This window comes from Olea europaea, chromosome 14 (genome assembly GCF_002742605.1).
Source record: "Olea europaea var. sylvestris chromosome 14, O_europaea_v1, whole genome shotgun sequence".
Taxonomy (NCBI): Eukaryota; Viridiplantae; Streptophyta; class Magnoliopsida; order Lamiales; family Oleaceae; genus Olea; species Olea europaea.
Window position 1 is genome coordinate 7,771,538 of NC_036250.1, and position 18,163 is coordinate 7,789,700.

The 18,163-nt window shown below is 33.9% G+C and overlaps 2 protein-coding genes across 3 annotated transcripts in view; one reads left to right on the top strand and one right to left on the bottom strand.

The window, feature by feature from the left end:
* Positions 1–2,728: 2,728 nt before the first annotated feature.
* On the top strand, positions 2,729–3,563 carry LOC111409635 (uncharacterized protein At5g65660-like). Its single transcript, XM_023039661.1, has 2 exons — positions 2,729–3,133; positions 3,217–3,563. Exons 1-2 carry the CDS (start codon positions 2,912–2,914, stop codon positions 3,373–3,375), a joined length of 381 nt encoding a protein of 126 aa, XP_022895429.1. The 5' UTR covers positions 2,729–2,911; the 3' UTR covers positions 3,376–3,563.
* Positions 3,564–9,756: 6,193 nt separating this feature from the next.
* Positions 9,757–18,163, bottom strand: part of LOC111409008 (probable cytosolic oligopeptidase A) — a 17,634-nt gene continuing 9,227 nt past the window's right edge. The window contains exons 2-16 of one of the 2 annotated variants that reach the window (XM_023038898.1): positions 17,912–18,079; positions 17,704–17,827; positions 17,435–17,511; positions 15,690–15,833; positions 15,353–15,583; positions 15,201–15,291; positions 14,387–14,508; positions 13,747–13,854; positions 13,403–13,648; positions 12,684–12,829; positions 11,653–11,770; positions 10,477–10,668; positions 10,303–10,368; positions 10,086–10,157; positions 9,757–9,986 (exon numbers count right to left, since the gene is read on the bottom strand). In XM_023038898.1, the coding sequence (XP_022894666.1) occupies positions 10,134–10,157; positions 10,303–10,368; positions 10,477–10,668; positions 11,653–11,770; positions 12,684–12,829; positions 13,403–13,648; positions 13,747–13,854; positions 14,387–14,508; positions 15,201–15,291; positions 15,353–15,583; positions 15,690–15,833; positions 17,435–17,511; positions 17,704–17,827; positions 17,912–18,079 (1,857 nt within the window). In that variant the 3' untranslated portion in view covers positions 9,757–9,986; positions 10,086–10,133. The remainder of the gene's footprint in view (positions 9,987–10,085; positions 10,158–10,302; positions 10,369–10,476; positions 10,669–11,652; positions 11,771–12,683; positions 12,830–13,402; positions 13,649–13,746; positions 13,855–14,386; positions 14,509–15,200; positions 15,292–15,352; positions 15,584–15,689; positions 15,834–17,434; positions 17,512–17,703; positions 17,828–17,911; positions 18,080–18,163) is intronic. The other variant, XM_023038899.1, reaches the window with a different exon arrangement.

An 18,163-nucleotide genomic window follows, 5' to 3' on the forward strand; every position in this document is an offset into this window, starting at 1 on the left:
ATTTAATTAAAATCAAATTTTAATTAAATACTGAATTAGAATCCAACTCTAATTTAATAATTATAGGGCGGGATAATTTAATTAAAATCAATTTTTAATTAAATATCAAATTAGAGTCAAACTCTAATTTCAAAATTTAAAGCGGTTGAATTTAATTAAAATGAAATTTTAATTAAATAACAAAATTAGAGTCCAACTCTAATTCTAAGATCTTAGAGCGAACATGTTTAATTAAAATCACAAATTAGAGCCTAACTCTAATCTTATATAAAATTTTAGGGCAACACAATTTAATTAAAATCAAATTTTAATTAAATGTCATATTAGAATCCAATTCTAATTTCAAAAATATAATCGAGTGAATAATTAATTAAAATCAAATTTAATTAAATATTAAATTAAAGTCAAACCCTAATTTAAATTTAGGATAATGCTCCTAAATAAAATAAAAATTCAATTGGGTCAAATTTAATATTTAAGTTAAAATCATATTTTAACGAAAATATAAAAGTCATCAATTCTAAATAAAATTTTAATTTGGATCAAAATAAAAACATGGGTCAAACCCAATTAAAATACAATTTTAAAACTATTTTAAAATCCAAATTCAAAACAATTTAAAAATTTGCAAATCGGCCCAATTTTCAAAATTACACAGAAGGCCGCACAATTACAAAATTTGCATGATTGGCCCCTCATTTAAAATTTACAATTGACCCCCTTTCCTATTAATTACAAGAGGCCCCCAAAATCTCACAAATTGCAAAGGCAGCTCCGTCCCCAAAATCTGTCACTCGTTTTTGAAAACCCTAAAATTCAATTTTTTTTTTTACTTGCGCCGCCGACACTTATCAACAAGTTGCCACCCCTTAGCTTCTGCGGCGGCTTCCTACCCCCGCAGCGAGCAACTGCTCCAAAATCAGTCGAGCGCCGCTACCACAGCGCGCTGTAGCGAGTCAGCCCTGCCAGCGGCAACAATTGTTGCTGGCTCCTCCGCCATTTTTTTATTTACATTATTAATTTTCCAATCCAAAATAATTTCTATTCAAAATCTGATTTTGAATATAAAAAATTATTTATTTTCTTAATCGCTAAAACAAGGAAAAACAATTAACATTTAATTGTTCCAACATGCAAAGCAATTTCTAACAAACACAAAGTAGGCTCTAATACCACTGTTGAGAATCTACTTAACATGCACAGCGAAAAATTAAAACAGATTTCGATTCCCACCAGGAATCTCTTTGTGTTTAGATAGAAATTGTGAAAAGATTATACCTTTTTCAGATCTGCAAACTTTTTTGTTATTCGTTCCAGCAATCTTGATTCGTCACCCACAACTGTCCAATTGTCCAGCCTCTAACGGTGATTCACATAGAGAACAAGATTGCAGCTACCAGAGTTTTCTCCTCTTGTGCTAGCAAGAATAATTATGAGAAAAACATATGGATTGAAAACTCTAGCCATGTATTTATATAAATCCAAACGGATCTGGCTTGGTCCGGTCCAATATTTAATTAATTCATTTAATTAAACCGATCCGTGAATTAATTAATCCAATTAATTAATTCGGGCCTATAAATTACCAAACCAATTAATTAATTTATCCAACGATTGTTGAATTAATTAATTGACAAATTACAATCTTTCAATTCTCTTTTGTGTGCGACCCATCAGGTTCCCGATCACTGTATCTAACGATGTGAAATATTATTTTGATCTAATCAAAATTGATAAATTAAAACGCCATTTTAATTTATCATCAGTTCACACTCGCTGTCCCAAATTAACATCTAACAATGTGTCAGGGCAATACATGTGACGAGAAATGTCATGTGGTATGACAAAATCAAACTCGTTCGTTTACCGTGAAACTATAATTCATTCATCAATATGATCCGATCAATTACGAGATATGGAAGTGTGTCAATCTCGATTATCGATCAAATCTTTCACTTTACTATTAAGTCAATATAACTGAAAAACTCCTTTTCGACTTATGAGTACACCTTGGCCAAGGATTTCGTTATCGACTTAATTGAATGAAACACAAATCATAATCTTTTACCATCTAAGAGTGACGAATCCTCTATTGGTCATTCATAACCTTCATATGATTATTGACATATCCGAACGATGCCGTATTAGTAGCCCTTGGCAGAGCAACATCCAACACCGTCAAAGCATGACCGTCCTCATATAAGGTACTATGATGACCTCAAGTCAAAAGGATCAATCCCACTATCGAACGTTGGAGATTAACCACTGACACTTAGATAGTTATCCATGTGGAATCTCTCGGCGGGTCTCCAATATTTTATTCTATAATAAAATATTCACGTGTTCATTTAAGTGTCACCACACTTTAGCTTGTATGAGCTACTTACTTCATAAGTAAAAAATGTCACACGTGATGATCTATCCATAATAACGATATCTGTATCTCATTATTACTTACGACCACGGACGATTTAAGATTCAATCAGATGCAATTTGTATCTCACAATCACAATTCCTTGTGATTAACAAATTACGAAGATTTGAATCTACGGACTCTATTATTTATTTAATTTTCTATTAATTAAATAATAGATCTGTCATTAAATTACATTAATTATATATCAAAAGTATTTATGTCCAAAGTTAATTGAATTTAGGGCATAATACTTACATAAATGAGACGGGGGGCACAACCAAATCTATCATGCTCAGCAGTATCGAAGCAATGTGGGAGTACCCTTCCTATTTCCGTACGTTACCCCGGACACAATTTGTACCTTTAAACCTTTATAAATTATCACCACACCCGTTCAAATTTTACACATTCAATAGCCCTTAAATTCATTCTCCTAACAAAAGATTTGGTTTTTCCTTCAACCTCTCATGTGGGGAGTGGGAAGATCAAAGAATTATGGAGAGTTCTACTACATATCGTGCACAGGGCGAGGCGTCTCGGCTGTTCCTCAGCTTCCCTCTCGGCACAGCCCTTCTCTTGATTATCATTTTTAGCTTGAGTGGCATATTCTCCTGCTGCTATCACTGGGAAAAACTCCGCTCCTTCCGGCGATCTTTCTCCAATCTCCGGGCTCATGATGATGATCAAGGCCATTCCAAGCCTAAAATTAATCACATGGTAACAATATTTACTGACTCTCCTTTTAAAAACATGCTGGAAATTTGAAATTTTTTTAGTTCTAAACAAGTTCTTTTTTCCAGAGTTCAATGGAGCAGCAGAAGGAGAGCTTGCCAGTTTTGATGCCTGGCGATAATTTTCCCAAGTTCATAGCATTACCATGTCCACATCGGCCTCCGTCACAAGATAGATTTATTGTTGAGATTCAAAAGCCGACTCGAAAAGCTGTGCCTTCGTTTTAATTCATAGAGAGTTAGAGACATTACATTACTACCATTTTATTAACATTTTTTACAGTCAATCAGATTCCCAGTTTACTAGAAACTGAAAATGTTTGCCGACGGGGCCAAAAAGTTTACCTTATATTGTTTTTCCCATGAATGTACATATATGAATAACAGTGAAAAATTCAAATGTGAATTTATTTATCTGGGAACGTCCTTTCAATGTAATATACCTTGAATTTTCTATCAGTATTAAAAAAGTAATATAAGATAAAAAAATAATAATAATAATAATAATATTAACCATAGAAAATTCTGTTAAAAATCTTGAGTTCTCTATCAGTATTTATTGAAAAAAATTAAAATTAAAATTAATATGGCAAGAATAAGCTTCCATTGACGATGCTAATGGTAATCATCAATGCCCGTCGCCACAAGCATTACCGATGGCATCTATGATGAATTTGCATCGTTAATAGCTATGGAAATACCGTGATGATCATCGATTTTATCAATGATTGTTAACGTGCTATTAGTGTTGATGTAGGACGGAAATATGGATAATAATGAAATGATCTAATTCGTAATACATGAATGGGTGTTTGCTCGAATTTCGTACGAACTAACGTGATAGTTATTTGGAATTCACCAATAAACGGAAAAACTAAAATATTTTATTAATCAGGAATCGAATAATGAAACTTAGTTATGGAAAAGTGTACAAAGTCTCTATATTTACAGGCAAGATTATTACATATTTCTACTAATACTAAAAAATTGAAATAAGGAAAATAATAAAATCTAATCTAATTACAAATCATATTCTAATCAATAAAGCAACTATAGTCCTAATTAAATAAAAAATAAAGTCACATCATAACTATACCTTAAAAAAATGAAACTAAACACAAATTTCCTAGTAGGAAATAATATTTATCTTATTTATTTCATTTTCTAATTGATTTTGAATTTTCTCTTTGTATTGTCCCGTATTAAGTGTGTATGAGATGCAACTTTTGCATATAAAGTCACTCAACTCTTACAATTATAGATTACGTTAAATGGAATTTATTTAAAATATTTCAAAAAATAGTGGGATAAAATGAAAATTTCTTGGTTCTAAATGTCTATCTTAATAAACATAAGCTTTTCATTTTTCATTTTTCTTTTTTAATCCAAAATCACAAATTTTCGACTGTGTCCAACCAGAAGCATCGTACCCCACTCCACCGTCGGTTGAACACCAAATTGAAGTGTCATTTATTTCCATCACCAAACATGCCTTTCGACACTTTATGTCAATATCAAGAGGCATTCTTTACATTGTCCCACACAATAACGACCCCTGACCTAACTTCTAAAATTTGTTGAAATGAATTTGCTATTTGTACACTAATTTTTGACACTTACATTGTTATCAAGTGTCAGCTGGATGAAAAATTTGTTTGAAATTTAAACTGTTCAACAAGATAATGCCACATGATAAAACGTAAAAAAAGTGTATACCATAGTGTACGTGTAGCAAGTTTCTTGTTGAAAATGCTTATTCTTGTACCTTGTTTGGTTTGGCTAAAATCTGAACTTAAGAGTATCTTTAATGGTGGTGTAGAATTAGGTGTATATTAGCATTTTCGAAATCACTGTTACATCTTCATTTATAATTCCGCTACAATTGAAAGCCGTACAAAATTGGGTGCAAGTTGGTCAGTAGTATTTAATTCTTGTAGATCTTACATCCTATATTTTTTACATTTTCTGTCAAAAAATGCAATTTGCACCTCTCCATTGGAGAGGTTTTCAACAACTTTTAAGATCTAAATCACAAGTTAGATCTAATTTAGAGCACCATTGGATATGCTCTTAGTAGATTTAAATGAAATTTGAAAAAAAAAAATGTGGTTGAAAAGTTGATAAAATTTATGTATCCTATGACAAAAGTATTATTAAAATTTATTATTGAATATTACTGAAATTTTTATCCCTTTTTTTAGCTAATTCAATCAGCAGCTGATTATTGTTGAAATCAATTTAATTTGCCCCTATTTGGCCCCCATTCTTTTCAAATTTAATGGTTGGAATAGTATTTTTTTTTTTTAAATGTGTAGTTGAAAAAGAATGAAAAGTTTCTTTATTTACGTGTAATATTATTTTATGGAAGATTGTGTGATTAAAAATAAGAGAGAGAAAAAGAATAAGAATGAGAATAGGAATAGGAATGGGGCCAAACAGGGGCGCTTTATGTCAGCGTTAGGAAAAGTTCGGCACATATCCCTACTTGTATATTAATAAAAAAAAAATAGTAATGTCGTTGTACCTGAGCGTTTACACGCCTGATTACCTCGCCCCACTGCCCCCTCACATGGGGCGAGGTCCCATGTCGGGGCCCACGTGTGAGATCCGACCCCCATGTGAGGAGGGCGGTGAGGCCAGGTAACCGGGCGTGTAAATGTCCGGGTAAGAATAGCGTGGTCCTAGAAAAAACCACTACAGCAAGAAAAACAACATGAAAACTTTGCCATCGTTTGCCCCTATTATTTGATATTATAATTTTTGGGATAATGTTTTTTGGAGAATGTGTGGTTGAAAAAAAAAGAAAAATTTTTATTTACGTGTAATATTATTTCATTAGAGAATGTATAATTGAAAAGAAGAGAGAGAAATGCATTACATATTTAATGGGGCTCAAACGGAGGCTAATGACCTAAACATAAATAAGAAATACCAAATACGAGCAAGTTTTAAACATAAGTTAGGAGGTACTACTAATGTCTGAAGAATTCTTTAAACTACAAATAGAGTTTTTAAAGATTGGATAATTTGCTACGATCCAATGATTTCAACTTATTGCTAGATGAATAAATTTTGTGACAACGTGCTGTATACGAAGAAGTGTGCTATACAAACAGGCTAAAAAATATGTTCAAAAACAGGGTGCACACGTATTAACACATTATTGGACTATTTGAAAAATAAAAACAACAAACATCCAATCATCTGCTACCAAATCTATCTGTTTTTTCCATGTCTTTGAGCCTAAACAAACATCATTTCTCCTATATGAATCCCATTTTAAAAATTAGGTCTATGGTCCAACTCAAGCAGGGTGATTTAGATAACGTTGGATACTTCAGACAAATGAGAAGAGGGATTAATCATCCATATTTCTAGTTGTGCCATCAATACTAGTGGTAATTTTCATAAAGAAGTTAGGTATAATGGTATATATCAAAAGACAGCACAATATTTTGCTATATGATATGAAAGATTATTGTGTTTCCTTGTATATATTATGTTTTTTTGCTCAAAATATAGAATTAATCTATTAGTACAATGTTTTTTGTACAACATTGTTGACAATGTCAATTGCGGTAAAAAAGTGTTGATTGAAAGTATTAATTGTTTTTAAAATTGTCCGATGGCAACATGTCACGTGGCATATTGTCAACAATGTTGTCAAAATCATTGTACATCAAGCATTGCTCCAAAATATAATGTAGAGTTTTGGTCTAAATCATAAATATAATGCACTCACCGTTTCATAGCAAAAAAAGCTGAGTAGGAGTCGACTAAGAATTCATATCAAAACTCTCTTCTTCCCAAAAATAAAAAAATAAAAAATGCTCTTATTTGGTACAGACTCTTTAAACTTTATTTATCTCAAATTTACTTTTAACCAAACATTCTTTCAAATAAAATAATTTGCATGTGAATCCATATTATTTAACAACGCATTTTTCAAAAAATCAATTATCATAAGATCTGATCCCAAAGAATCTTTCTCGAACAGAAAGGCCCTTTGCCCTTAATGACATACCTATGAATGAATCTCATGATCAATTCTAAGGAATCAGTTTTGCTACATTGTCAGACAGTTTTCACACATTCTTTAACAGAATTTCATGTGACATCCTGCTCACCTATTTGAACAATACAGCAATTTTTGCGCCAATGAAAACAAGTCAACACTCTTCTAGCAAAAGCGTTGGCAACACATTTTGGCAAAACAACTTAATTCCTCGAGAATTTGGGCAAGGTTTAACGAGGTAGGCATGGAATTGATGGGTTAGTTTTATGTCATATCAAATAGTGATTAAGGTTGTGATTGGAAAGGCAAAAATGGGGGATTAGGTTCGTACACAGTCACCATTTCATCATTATATTGGCCTTTTTAGCGAGTTAAATGACTAGGATTCCATCCAGACACATCATAAGCCCTGTTTAATACATATTTAAGTTAAAGTTAATAAATAATTTTAATCGTACATTTCACGAAATCTATAATTTTTATCATCTTTTCAACACTCATTTTATCATCTCTTATCAAAATCTGCTTAAAATATAATTTTTTGCAAAATCTAACAAAAGCTAAAGTTCGACAAAAGTGAATAATTTTGTCGTTCTCACGATGCTAAATAAGTAGCAAATTGGTGTAATTGCCAATATTGGATAATAATGGCTCGTATTGGATATGTTTATTTGATGGTATATTATCTTTTTAGGCCTTTAATTATTTGCAATGGTTTCTTGCTAGTAACATTGAAGATTCACTAAATATTGTGAAAATGTTATAAATAACACGTGCTCTCATCCATTTCTGTGATCAAGGACGGAGATAGGGGACAATCTTGGGCTTTAGGCCAGATCTCAGCTCAGCTGATAGCGGCCCAAACTAATTATCTTTTCTTCTTCTTCTTCTTCTTTTTTTTTTATTTTTTTTGGTTCCTTTCTTCACATGACTTCGCATGTAAGTGCCCCATAAATGTTGTATTTGTAATTGTCGAGTGCCTGTGTATTTTGCGTTATTCTATGGGTACACATAAGGGGGTCACATAAGGGCACTCGACGACCTTATGTACATAATTATGTACCCATAGAATAATCCATGTATTTTATTATTATTATTATTATTATTATTATTATTTGTTTCCAATATAACCGTGTCTTCACAACAGTAAATTCTCATATTTTTCTCCTCTTCTAAACACGAATCATACACAATCGACCCTAAAAGTCCACGGATTATATGAATATTCATCCCTGAACTTGAGGAGACCACTGTTATGCCCTTCGCATAGACTCGGAGAGTCGAAGCGCGTACAATGGAGCTGCTTCGAAATACCCGTATGTCCGAAGCTCAACATAACCGAAATGATGCAGATCGAGGCGTCGCTTCTGAAGTGGATGGGACAGGTCGAGGCGTAGCCTCATGGAGGAAAAATATTACCATCTCTCTGCCACCAATTTCAGAAATCTTCTGACCAAGATCTTCTTTATATCTCAGGAAATGATTGATGTGATATTCCTACTATATGTCCAACTTAAAATCAGCAGAATTAATTGCCCGCCCCACTTAGGAAGTGATTGATGGATGCCTAAGCGATAGACGTCTCGGATGGTCAGATTATTACATGTGTCAGGTATTTAGTGGTGCCCTTTACCTATTAATACCAAGGTCTTGACCAGAAATAAGGTAAGCATTCCATACCCAAACTAACATATTTTCTCCTCCCCTTGAGGATTGTGCATTCTAGCACCGCCGTTGCCTCCATCGTCGATTGACTTGATCGTCGTAGTGAATGCGGTTGTCATCACCACGGTTGGTACAAACTGTATAAGCCTGACCATTTTTTATTGCGCGTAAGGAGGAACGCGTGTAATAGCTTGCCATTGGCCACGTTGAGGGACCAATTTGCCGGGTCAACACAATTCACTGTGTAAAAATTTAAAAAAATTATATTATCACGCCATTTGAAAAACCTTGCGTAGTTAACTTATGCTCATAGTGATTCGATCATGCCCTCATCAAAATGATAAAAAAATGTATGTATTCTTCTTATTCAAGTGTTTGAACTCTTGCATCTATGCCTCACTTATTGTCAAATATTGTTTTTTCCTTGACATAGACATCCTCATTCTATGATTGACGTGTGCAATAGTCCCTTTTCACTGTTTCATTTGATTGATTGCAAAAATGAAATTTAGATGGAAACAAAACGAATTCCAGAAAATTGAATTATCTAGAAATTATTTTGCTAAGAATTGTCAATTATTGTGTTTGATTGATAAAAATTTTCAGTGAAAAATGTTGAAATAAAAATTTTTTCGGTGTTCATTTAGCTTTGATTTATATAAAAATTGTCAATTAAAGAGATAGAATTTATTTCCATAGCCAAAAAAAAAAAATTTCTAAGAAAATTATCTATCTTTTAGTGTTCATTTGCCTTTGTTTTACATAAAACTTGTTAATTAAATGAAAAAAAAATTTACAATTAGGGATAGAACTTGTTTCCATTGCCCAAATAAATAAATAAATAAACAAATAAATAAAGTTCGGCAACAGTTGGTGGCAATTGATTTTCAAAGAAAACCAAGAAAATGTCTAGGTGGCAAGAAAATCAATTACCTAGAAAAAACATGCCATTAAACAGCCAAAAAATGGAAGTTGGAATTTAAATTTTATTTTCCATAAAAATAATATGTTATCAAACATGCCCTAAAAGTTTCTTCTGGTGTACTTTTGACTGAAATTAAAGCACCTAAACTCATTGAGAGGCTGCAACTTGCAACAGCCCATTGTGCCTAAGTAATGGCTCTGGAGATGGTTCCCGCCCTCGGAATTCCACAAAAACCTGAATCACAATTAGAAGAAATTATTAAATTCAGACAAAATGCAACAATTTAGATTGGTGCAACTTCATGAGGAAGGAAATAGCATGAAGCAGTCCGACCTCTAGGGGCGCTTTTCCACCTCCAAGAGCAAGAACAGTTTCTCGGAATCAATGTCCCGTTTCTTTCACCGCCTGTTTCAAATCATCAATTATTGTTAATATACGAGAACCCATTCGACTAAAGAAGATTCTACTGAATGATTGTTCTTTTCAAAATAAATTACAAGAAATTGTATGGTTAACGCATTGAATACAATCTTTTCAAACTGCATTGTACCTTGTCATCATCTAGTCCAGCATCCTCAAATGCTGAGAAAGCATCAGCAGATAACACCTCTGCCCACTACAAATTTGGACATTAATTGCTATTAGTAGACTTTCATCCTACGATATAGATTTCATAAATTTTAACTGCATACAAGTCAGGCAACAATATCTATAAACCAAATACCTTGTAACTGTAGTATCCAGCAGCATATCCACCCGCAAATATATGACTGAAACCACAAAGAAACTTATCCTCTGGAAGCGGAGGAAGTATTTGCGTTCTTTTACTAACCCTTCTATCAAAATCATAGATCGTCTCTGAACCACCTGGCACATACTTGGTGTGCAACTCAAGATCGAGAGTTGCAAATCTAATCTGAAGTATACAAGAGACGGAAACTATAAGAAGTTACTCTTCCATTACAAAGCTACAACGTCCACTTCATTCATAATGTAATGCAGAGTGACAGTCCCAAAATCTAACACTGAAATAATGCAAAGAAAAAAAATGCATTAAAAAATGGAAAATAGGAGAAAAATAGACTGGTATAATACCATAAGCCAACATAAGGTCATAAATATTAAATAAATTCTACATCCCACAACACCCCAAATAAAAATGATTTTTAACATATAGAATAACAAGCATAAGCTTTGTAATGTGGCCCTTTCTATAAGTAATTTTTTAAATCAATTGGTTTAACACGGTATTAGAGTTAACAAAGGTCCTAAATTCAAGAGTAGCCGACTAGCTCCAACCCGTGCATGTTTCAGGCCTTGCCAACAATTTCCTTTTCCAATATGATGTACCCATCAAGGTCTGCTTATACATTTAGGGGGAACAAAAGTATATCGGGATAATTGCATCTGAAGATAATGTCAGTTGATGGTGGGAACATTATCAATCATGGGCTGTCAAAGATCCAGATATTAGCTTCTTTCAAATGCTGGTAGCACTTCCACCCCGTTTCCCAAACAAAAAACCAAAAAACATTGGCAGAAGGAGAACCACAGTGATTGAAAGGTAAATCAAATATTTATGCACTTTCTTTCTCATTTGTAACTAGCTGAAGCTAGGTCCAAAGAGCAGTTGCTTATATGAAATTTACGCATTACCCTACACCAGAACACATGTTCTTTAACACTCACCTTCATGAACTTAACCTGAAACCCTGCAAGAGAATCCTGACCATATTACGGGTACACTCAAAAGTACTAGAATTTGTGAACCAAAGAGAGGACAAAATGAGAATGAAGCTAGTCGGGACAAAATTTGAGGCTGTAATAAAGGTAAAATACATTACAAAAACAAAAAACTGAAACTCTGCAAGGGAACAAGGGAAAGAGAAGCTGCATGGACCTGACGAAGACTTAGGGAGCCAGCGCGGAAGGTCCTAGCAGCAAGAAGCTTTTTGTATACATCGTCCGGAATACTCTCTCCAGTTTCATAATGCTTGCCAATGCTCATCAAGGTATCCCTGAAATCGCCGCCAGTGAAATTGAGTTCAAAATGCATCCATGCAATATCTAAGTGTCAAGCATCATGAATCAACAATTCAACAATCTACTACAAAATCATGCCACAACATTTTATAGAACTCAAATCCTACTGATGCCTATTGAAATGCAATTTTAATGGGAGAACTTCATGGAAGAGAAATAGAATTACGCTGTGCTTAATACATTTCTATTCCACTAATATCTCAAAGAAAATAAATGTTTAAGACAAAGAAAAAAAGGGGAAAATTTGATGTACCTTTCATGAGGGAAAAAGAGAAGACCTGCTTTATTTAATTGATGTGAAACACAAATATAAACGGACAAGATTTATGTGCTAGAGGTCAGCTGATAAATTGAACAACGTTCTATGATTTTACTACAGATACAAATATGATTGGTTCATAGATGCAAGTGACAAGTAGATTTGAATAATACAGGAAGATATATAAAATATTTAAGGATTCTTAACCAAAAAAATAAGAAAAAATAAGGGGAAAAAGGCTCACTAAGAAAGTGCAATAATTGGCTTATCCTATGCAAGAGATATACCTGTATCTATACTACTAAAATAAAGTGACTTGAGAATTTTTTTCCTAAAGTGACTTGGTCTTATTTCCATCATGACCTGTATTTCTGGCTGACTTAAAAGTAAAATAGGTTTCAAAGTAAATAATTTTTTATTGGTCAAATTTAGATACAAAATAAGTTACTTAAGTCGACATTAAGGTAAGAGTTACTTTCCCGGTGTGTCCAATACATGTTGGAAACCAACACGCCACGTCATGAAGAAGATAGATGCATTGACAAAAACATGATATAAAGACAGAATAAATAAAGATTTAGGAACAAGGAAAAAGCATAAATAGAAAAATAACACTGGCAAGCAATTACCTATGGTAGCACCAATTTTCCATGAACTGAGAGGGTAATTCTATAGCATCCCACTCTACATTCCGTATCCCAGCAACCAAACCCTCATCCTGCTTTGTCAGCATATGTTGAAGTGCATGACCAAATTCATGGAAGATAGTCTCGACCTTCAGGTATCATTACAATCCATTAGTCAGAAGTACAATATATTATACCACTGCTTTTATAAGATCAGAGATATGCAGAAAATCCAAGATTAGATGAAATCTGGTTATCCATCATGTCTTATTAACAGATTAACAAAGAATTGGTGCTGCTATTTTTTTTATTAGTTTTAGTTTCACTAAGATAAATTTTTTTTTTAAGGCATAAACCAAAGCTGTACAAATCCTGTTAAAAAATGGAAACTGGGATGTCAATTGTTAAATGAACTCGAAATGGATTTGAAACTGGTCAAATTGATAATATTAACATTACCACAAACACCAAAAGCTATTAGATCTTTCTACTCTAGTTTTTTCTGACGATTAATTAAAATTGTTAACTTTTTACCCAGACATGGAACAAATATTACATTAAGCCATTTTCTATTATACACACGAGAATTTCTATCAAGTACAGAAGTCTTCAGTTAATTTTCCTCCCCTTGACACAGAGACCAAACAGTGTGTTGACCAAGGTTTGCAAAGGAACAGGCAAAGGCGCAGGCTAACCTAGTACAATAGGCTAACCAAATTTACCTCACGGAATGTCATAAGGCTTGGCTTGTCCCCTACAGGTGGCATTTGATTGCACACCATGTGGGCAACAGGCAACCTAGCAGAGGAACCATCTTGTGACAAGACACGACTTCGACCAACTACTTCATTCATCCATGCTCCTCCCCGTTTTTCAGATGGACGCGAATATGGATCAAAATAGAAAAATGCAATCAGGCTGCCTGAAAAATCGTTGACACGGTAAAATTGAACATCACTATTCCAAACCTACAGTTAATAGCGGCCGTGTTAGGTAATATAACAAAAAGAAAGAAAGCAAGAAATTTTTTTTAAAAAAAAATGAATGAAAGGATGGAAATTTCTACCGGAGCTAAACCGTCAGCTGGCTCAATATTGATTCCAAAAAGCTTATTTGCAAGACTGAAAAGACCGTCCATAACTTTAGGAAATGAAAAGTAAGGACGCAATTCTTCCTGTTGATTTGTTAAAAGCCACCAAATTAGAACTTACAAAATCAAGGAAGAGAGATTGATTTGCAGGTATAAATATAACGCTATTATTGTAGAGCTGTAAACTTTAAAGGAGAGAGGTTAAAGAAAAATTAATGACCACAGAAATATACATAAATTAACATAATATAACTTGAAAGCATCTAAAGCATGCAGTGCAGGGCAAAAAGTCCTCTACTCCCATCTCACATAACACACGGATAAACAATCTCCCTCCTTGATTTCCAGTTAAACAACAACGAAAATAGAAAATGCCAAGAACAATACTTGTTAATATATCTACACAGAAAATGGAAAGAATAATTACGAAATGAAGCTGCGCAACTACATGCATTTCAGTTATTAGATCTCAAATAAACAACAAATCAAGCTCCATCATAAACTTGAGGTTTCCTACATGAATCCCTTTTCACCGCTCCGTTCAATCCATTGTTACATGCTTAGATCTCAGAAAAACTTCCAAGATTAAGAAAGGAGGGCAGGAGAGAAAAACCACCTCATTTATTTCGTACTTTGATTCACGAAGCCTCTCACTCCAAAAGCTGATATCCCAATGGCTCAAGTTATCAGCTTCTGGAACGCCTTGACTCTTTGAGAAGTATCTGAGGTCCTCCATATCTACAAAAGGTAAAAAGATTAAAATTCTGATTAATGATATTCTAGATAAAAGGTTTTCCCCTTCACAACATGCTGCTCATAGAAATGGCAGCTGAAAAAACAATAAGGTAGCAGAATAGTGCTAGTTATACCATATTATGAATTAAATTGTACAATAAAATGTCATTTGGTAAAGAACTTTATTTATTTGTACCCATTTGTAAATTATTACCTCATCCAACTGTTCACGACTCAATCAGGACTACTTGAAAACATATTTTTGAAACGTCAAACTTTTTAGAACATCCATAAACACTTGATCAGAAATACAGAAAAGAGAAAACATGAGATATTACAAAATATTAGTTTAACAAGTAAAATTATAAAATAGCACTCAGCTATGAACTACAGTTTATGCCTGAAGTATACTAGAAACAACAATGTAGTCCTACGTTATTTATTAAAACTCAGGAACTTAAGTATAACAAAGGAAAGAGAAAAAATAGCTATTCAAAAAATAGCTATTCATTGGAGTTGATAATCGGATTTGTTGCCAATTCCAACCATAAGATATTACAAAACATTATAGTTTGATAAGTAAAATTGAAAAATATCACGCAGCTATAAACTACAGTTTATGCCTGTATACTAGAAACAGCAGTGTCGTTATACATTATTTACAAAAAAATCAGAACTTCTGTATAACACACTACCTTGAACTGCAGGATTCCATGATGCACTGCGAAGTTTTTCAAGGAGCTCTTCAGCCTTTTCAATGGTAGCCATCTTTGTAGCCATGCTTACCTAATGTATACACTTTATCAAGCAGATCCTAGAAGGCATATTTCAAATATAAAAGTCATACCTCTGCGTAGTTATTGTACCCAAGAAGCTTCGCCTTTTCCAGCCTAAGCTTCAAAATTTGGTCTATTATTGCCGTGTTATCAAGGTCTCCACTAGATGCACGGCTTACATAGGCACGGTATACTTCCTCACGTAAAGTTCGATTTTTGGCATGCTGCATTACAGCCATAAAACTTGGGGCATCCAATGTAATCATCCATGGTCCATTCCCAGCAGTAGCATTTTCATGACCCTGTTGATAGTAGCATGAAGGAAAAACCGAAAAGCAAATCCAGCCAAGCAATATCTGCTACACAAGATAGAGTCAAGATAATAAAATGAGTTTTAACATAGAGTACCTTAGACACTGCAGTTTGTGCAGCCAATCCAAGAGCAGTAGCCGGCAATCCTTCGACATCTTTCTTATCCGTTATTAGTTTTTCAAACTTCTTTGTTGCATCCAAAACATTCTCTCCAAATTTTTTAGATAGTTTTGCCAGTTCCTACAAATAAATTTTAAGGAAAGAAAAGATAACCATCCTGAAACTAAAAATGAACAGAAAACTACAAGTAGCTTATTAATCAAGCGTGCCGTGGAAAAACATGTATACTGGCCAAATAAATGACATTGCATTTTAACAAAAGAAGATAAATAAATACCATCCCCTCCCAAAATATGTATGCACGCTTGAGTTTGTAGTGTAGTATGTATGAGTGTGTAGACAGAGAAGAAAGAAAAAAATCTCGTCAACAAAGGCAGACCTCTTTTACCATTTTGGATAATTAGGACCAGAGCCTTCAGCTGGAACAATCTTTTCATAAGTCAACTACATCCTCTGTCAAAGTCAACAGAGGAAGTTTTCCTCTATCTGCTAACTGCCATCTCCCTCTTCAGTCTCTCTCTCCACTCTCCTTTCTGTCTCCTGCTTTCTCTCTATCACTCTCCCCCCTCGCTCCCTCATGTGGCACAATGTAATGAACTCGAGAATATAGAGAAGATTAGGATACAAGAGATAGAGAAGTGATATCGAAGAAGACGAGGAATTGGGGAGAAAGTTTTCAATAACTTTGAATTCGATACATATTCAATAATCTACCTCATAATGGAAACCATCCTTCAACTTAAAAGTGTATCAAAGAATAGCTACATATAGCAGTGATCATTATAAAATAGAAGCCATAAGCTGAGCTCTAGAGAAACACTTGCTCGATGTTCTACGATTTATTATTGGGAAATCTTGTGCTAGTTTTATATTTGTGCAAGAAAGAGAGGATTTGAGCTGCCTGATATCATAATAAACATTAGCAGCATGAAAAACCATCAAGTCATGAAAACAGAGATAAAATTACCTAAAAGTAGGATTGGCAAGATGTTATAGAATCTTCTGATACTATCTCACTTCTTTAATCCTCTCTGATCCTGCGACCTATTTAAGCCTATGAAATTACTTGCATTTTTGAACATTCTGACAAACAAGTAGATCGCAAAAGGAATGATAAGATCCTATACCTAGAGTCTATGATCATGTAATCCAACTTGTGATTCTCTATAATTTTCAACCCAAGCACAATTCTCAATTGATTCCGAGGATTTGGATCATACTATTATAGTCATACAATACAAATAACAACTTTCCAAACACTGATGCTAACAGTACGTAAGGGTTTACATTTGGTTTGCATTGAAAGGAAAGCAATCCCTAGTGGCTGTGATGGCTGTGAAAGAAGTGAAATTACAAGGTATGACGTCCATGTTTCTAAGAGTTGGGTGTATGTTTAGGCTTAGAGTTTTGCATATTAGGGTGAGAGCAGATAAATGTAAAAGTTGGTTCCATATAGGGTACAATTATCATTTGACTGAAAACTACACCAGCTGAAAAAAATTATTCTCGAGCATTTGGCCAGTATTTGACTAAGACACCATTCTATAACTCTGATAAGTAATTATGTCATTCCATGTATTTATTTTCTTTCTATTCCTCTAACTTCATTAGACTCTTCCCACCATAAAACTTTAATCAATGAATATCGACAAATGGTGGTCTGCAGCAATAAAGTTCATGGTATTTTTGCTGCTAGTACGACTTTACTACCAGAAGCATACCTGCTCAATATTATTGAATTGCTCTCTTTTCTCATCCTCAAGGGCAATACCTTTTAAAACAGCATCCTTGATTTGCACTGCAAGAGCGCGTGCAAAGACAAACAATTAAGAACTAACAAACTAAACAATATCTGAAAGTTTCAACAATTCTATGATGTAAAAGGCCATAATGTAGCAAGCTGCTGCACAAGTTTTACATAATAGAAATTATACTTTAAGATTATGTCAAAATTGGATGTCCTAACAAAGACAAGTTTGGCAATACATACATTCAACTATTCGCCTTTGAGCACCACTTAGTGTGTCCCAATCTGGAGACTCTTTAATAGCTTTGAACGCATTGTAGATGGCCTTACTCTGACCTAACTTAAGCTGAAATGCCACTTTTTCCGGCTGCAAAGTCAAAAACAACATTAAAAATGAGCACATAAAACCATAGCAACTGAAGATTCACAATGAATGTTCGTGCATACGTACCTGAACTTCTTCTATAGCAGAGCGAAGCTCGGGATCATCTTTGACGGACTTGAGATGGGAAATAGCACCCCAAACCACAGCCAGTCTATCTACTATCCTTTCCAGTGGCTCAACAAGCTTAGGCCATGTCGGCTCTACTGTCCTTTCCAGTTCCTCCAATTCACATTCCTACAATTCCCCAATCCAAATAATTAACACGTATCAATAAATTCCTCATTAATTAATTCACATAAATAGCTATAACATCTCCAC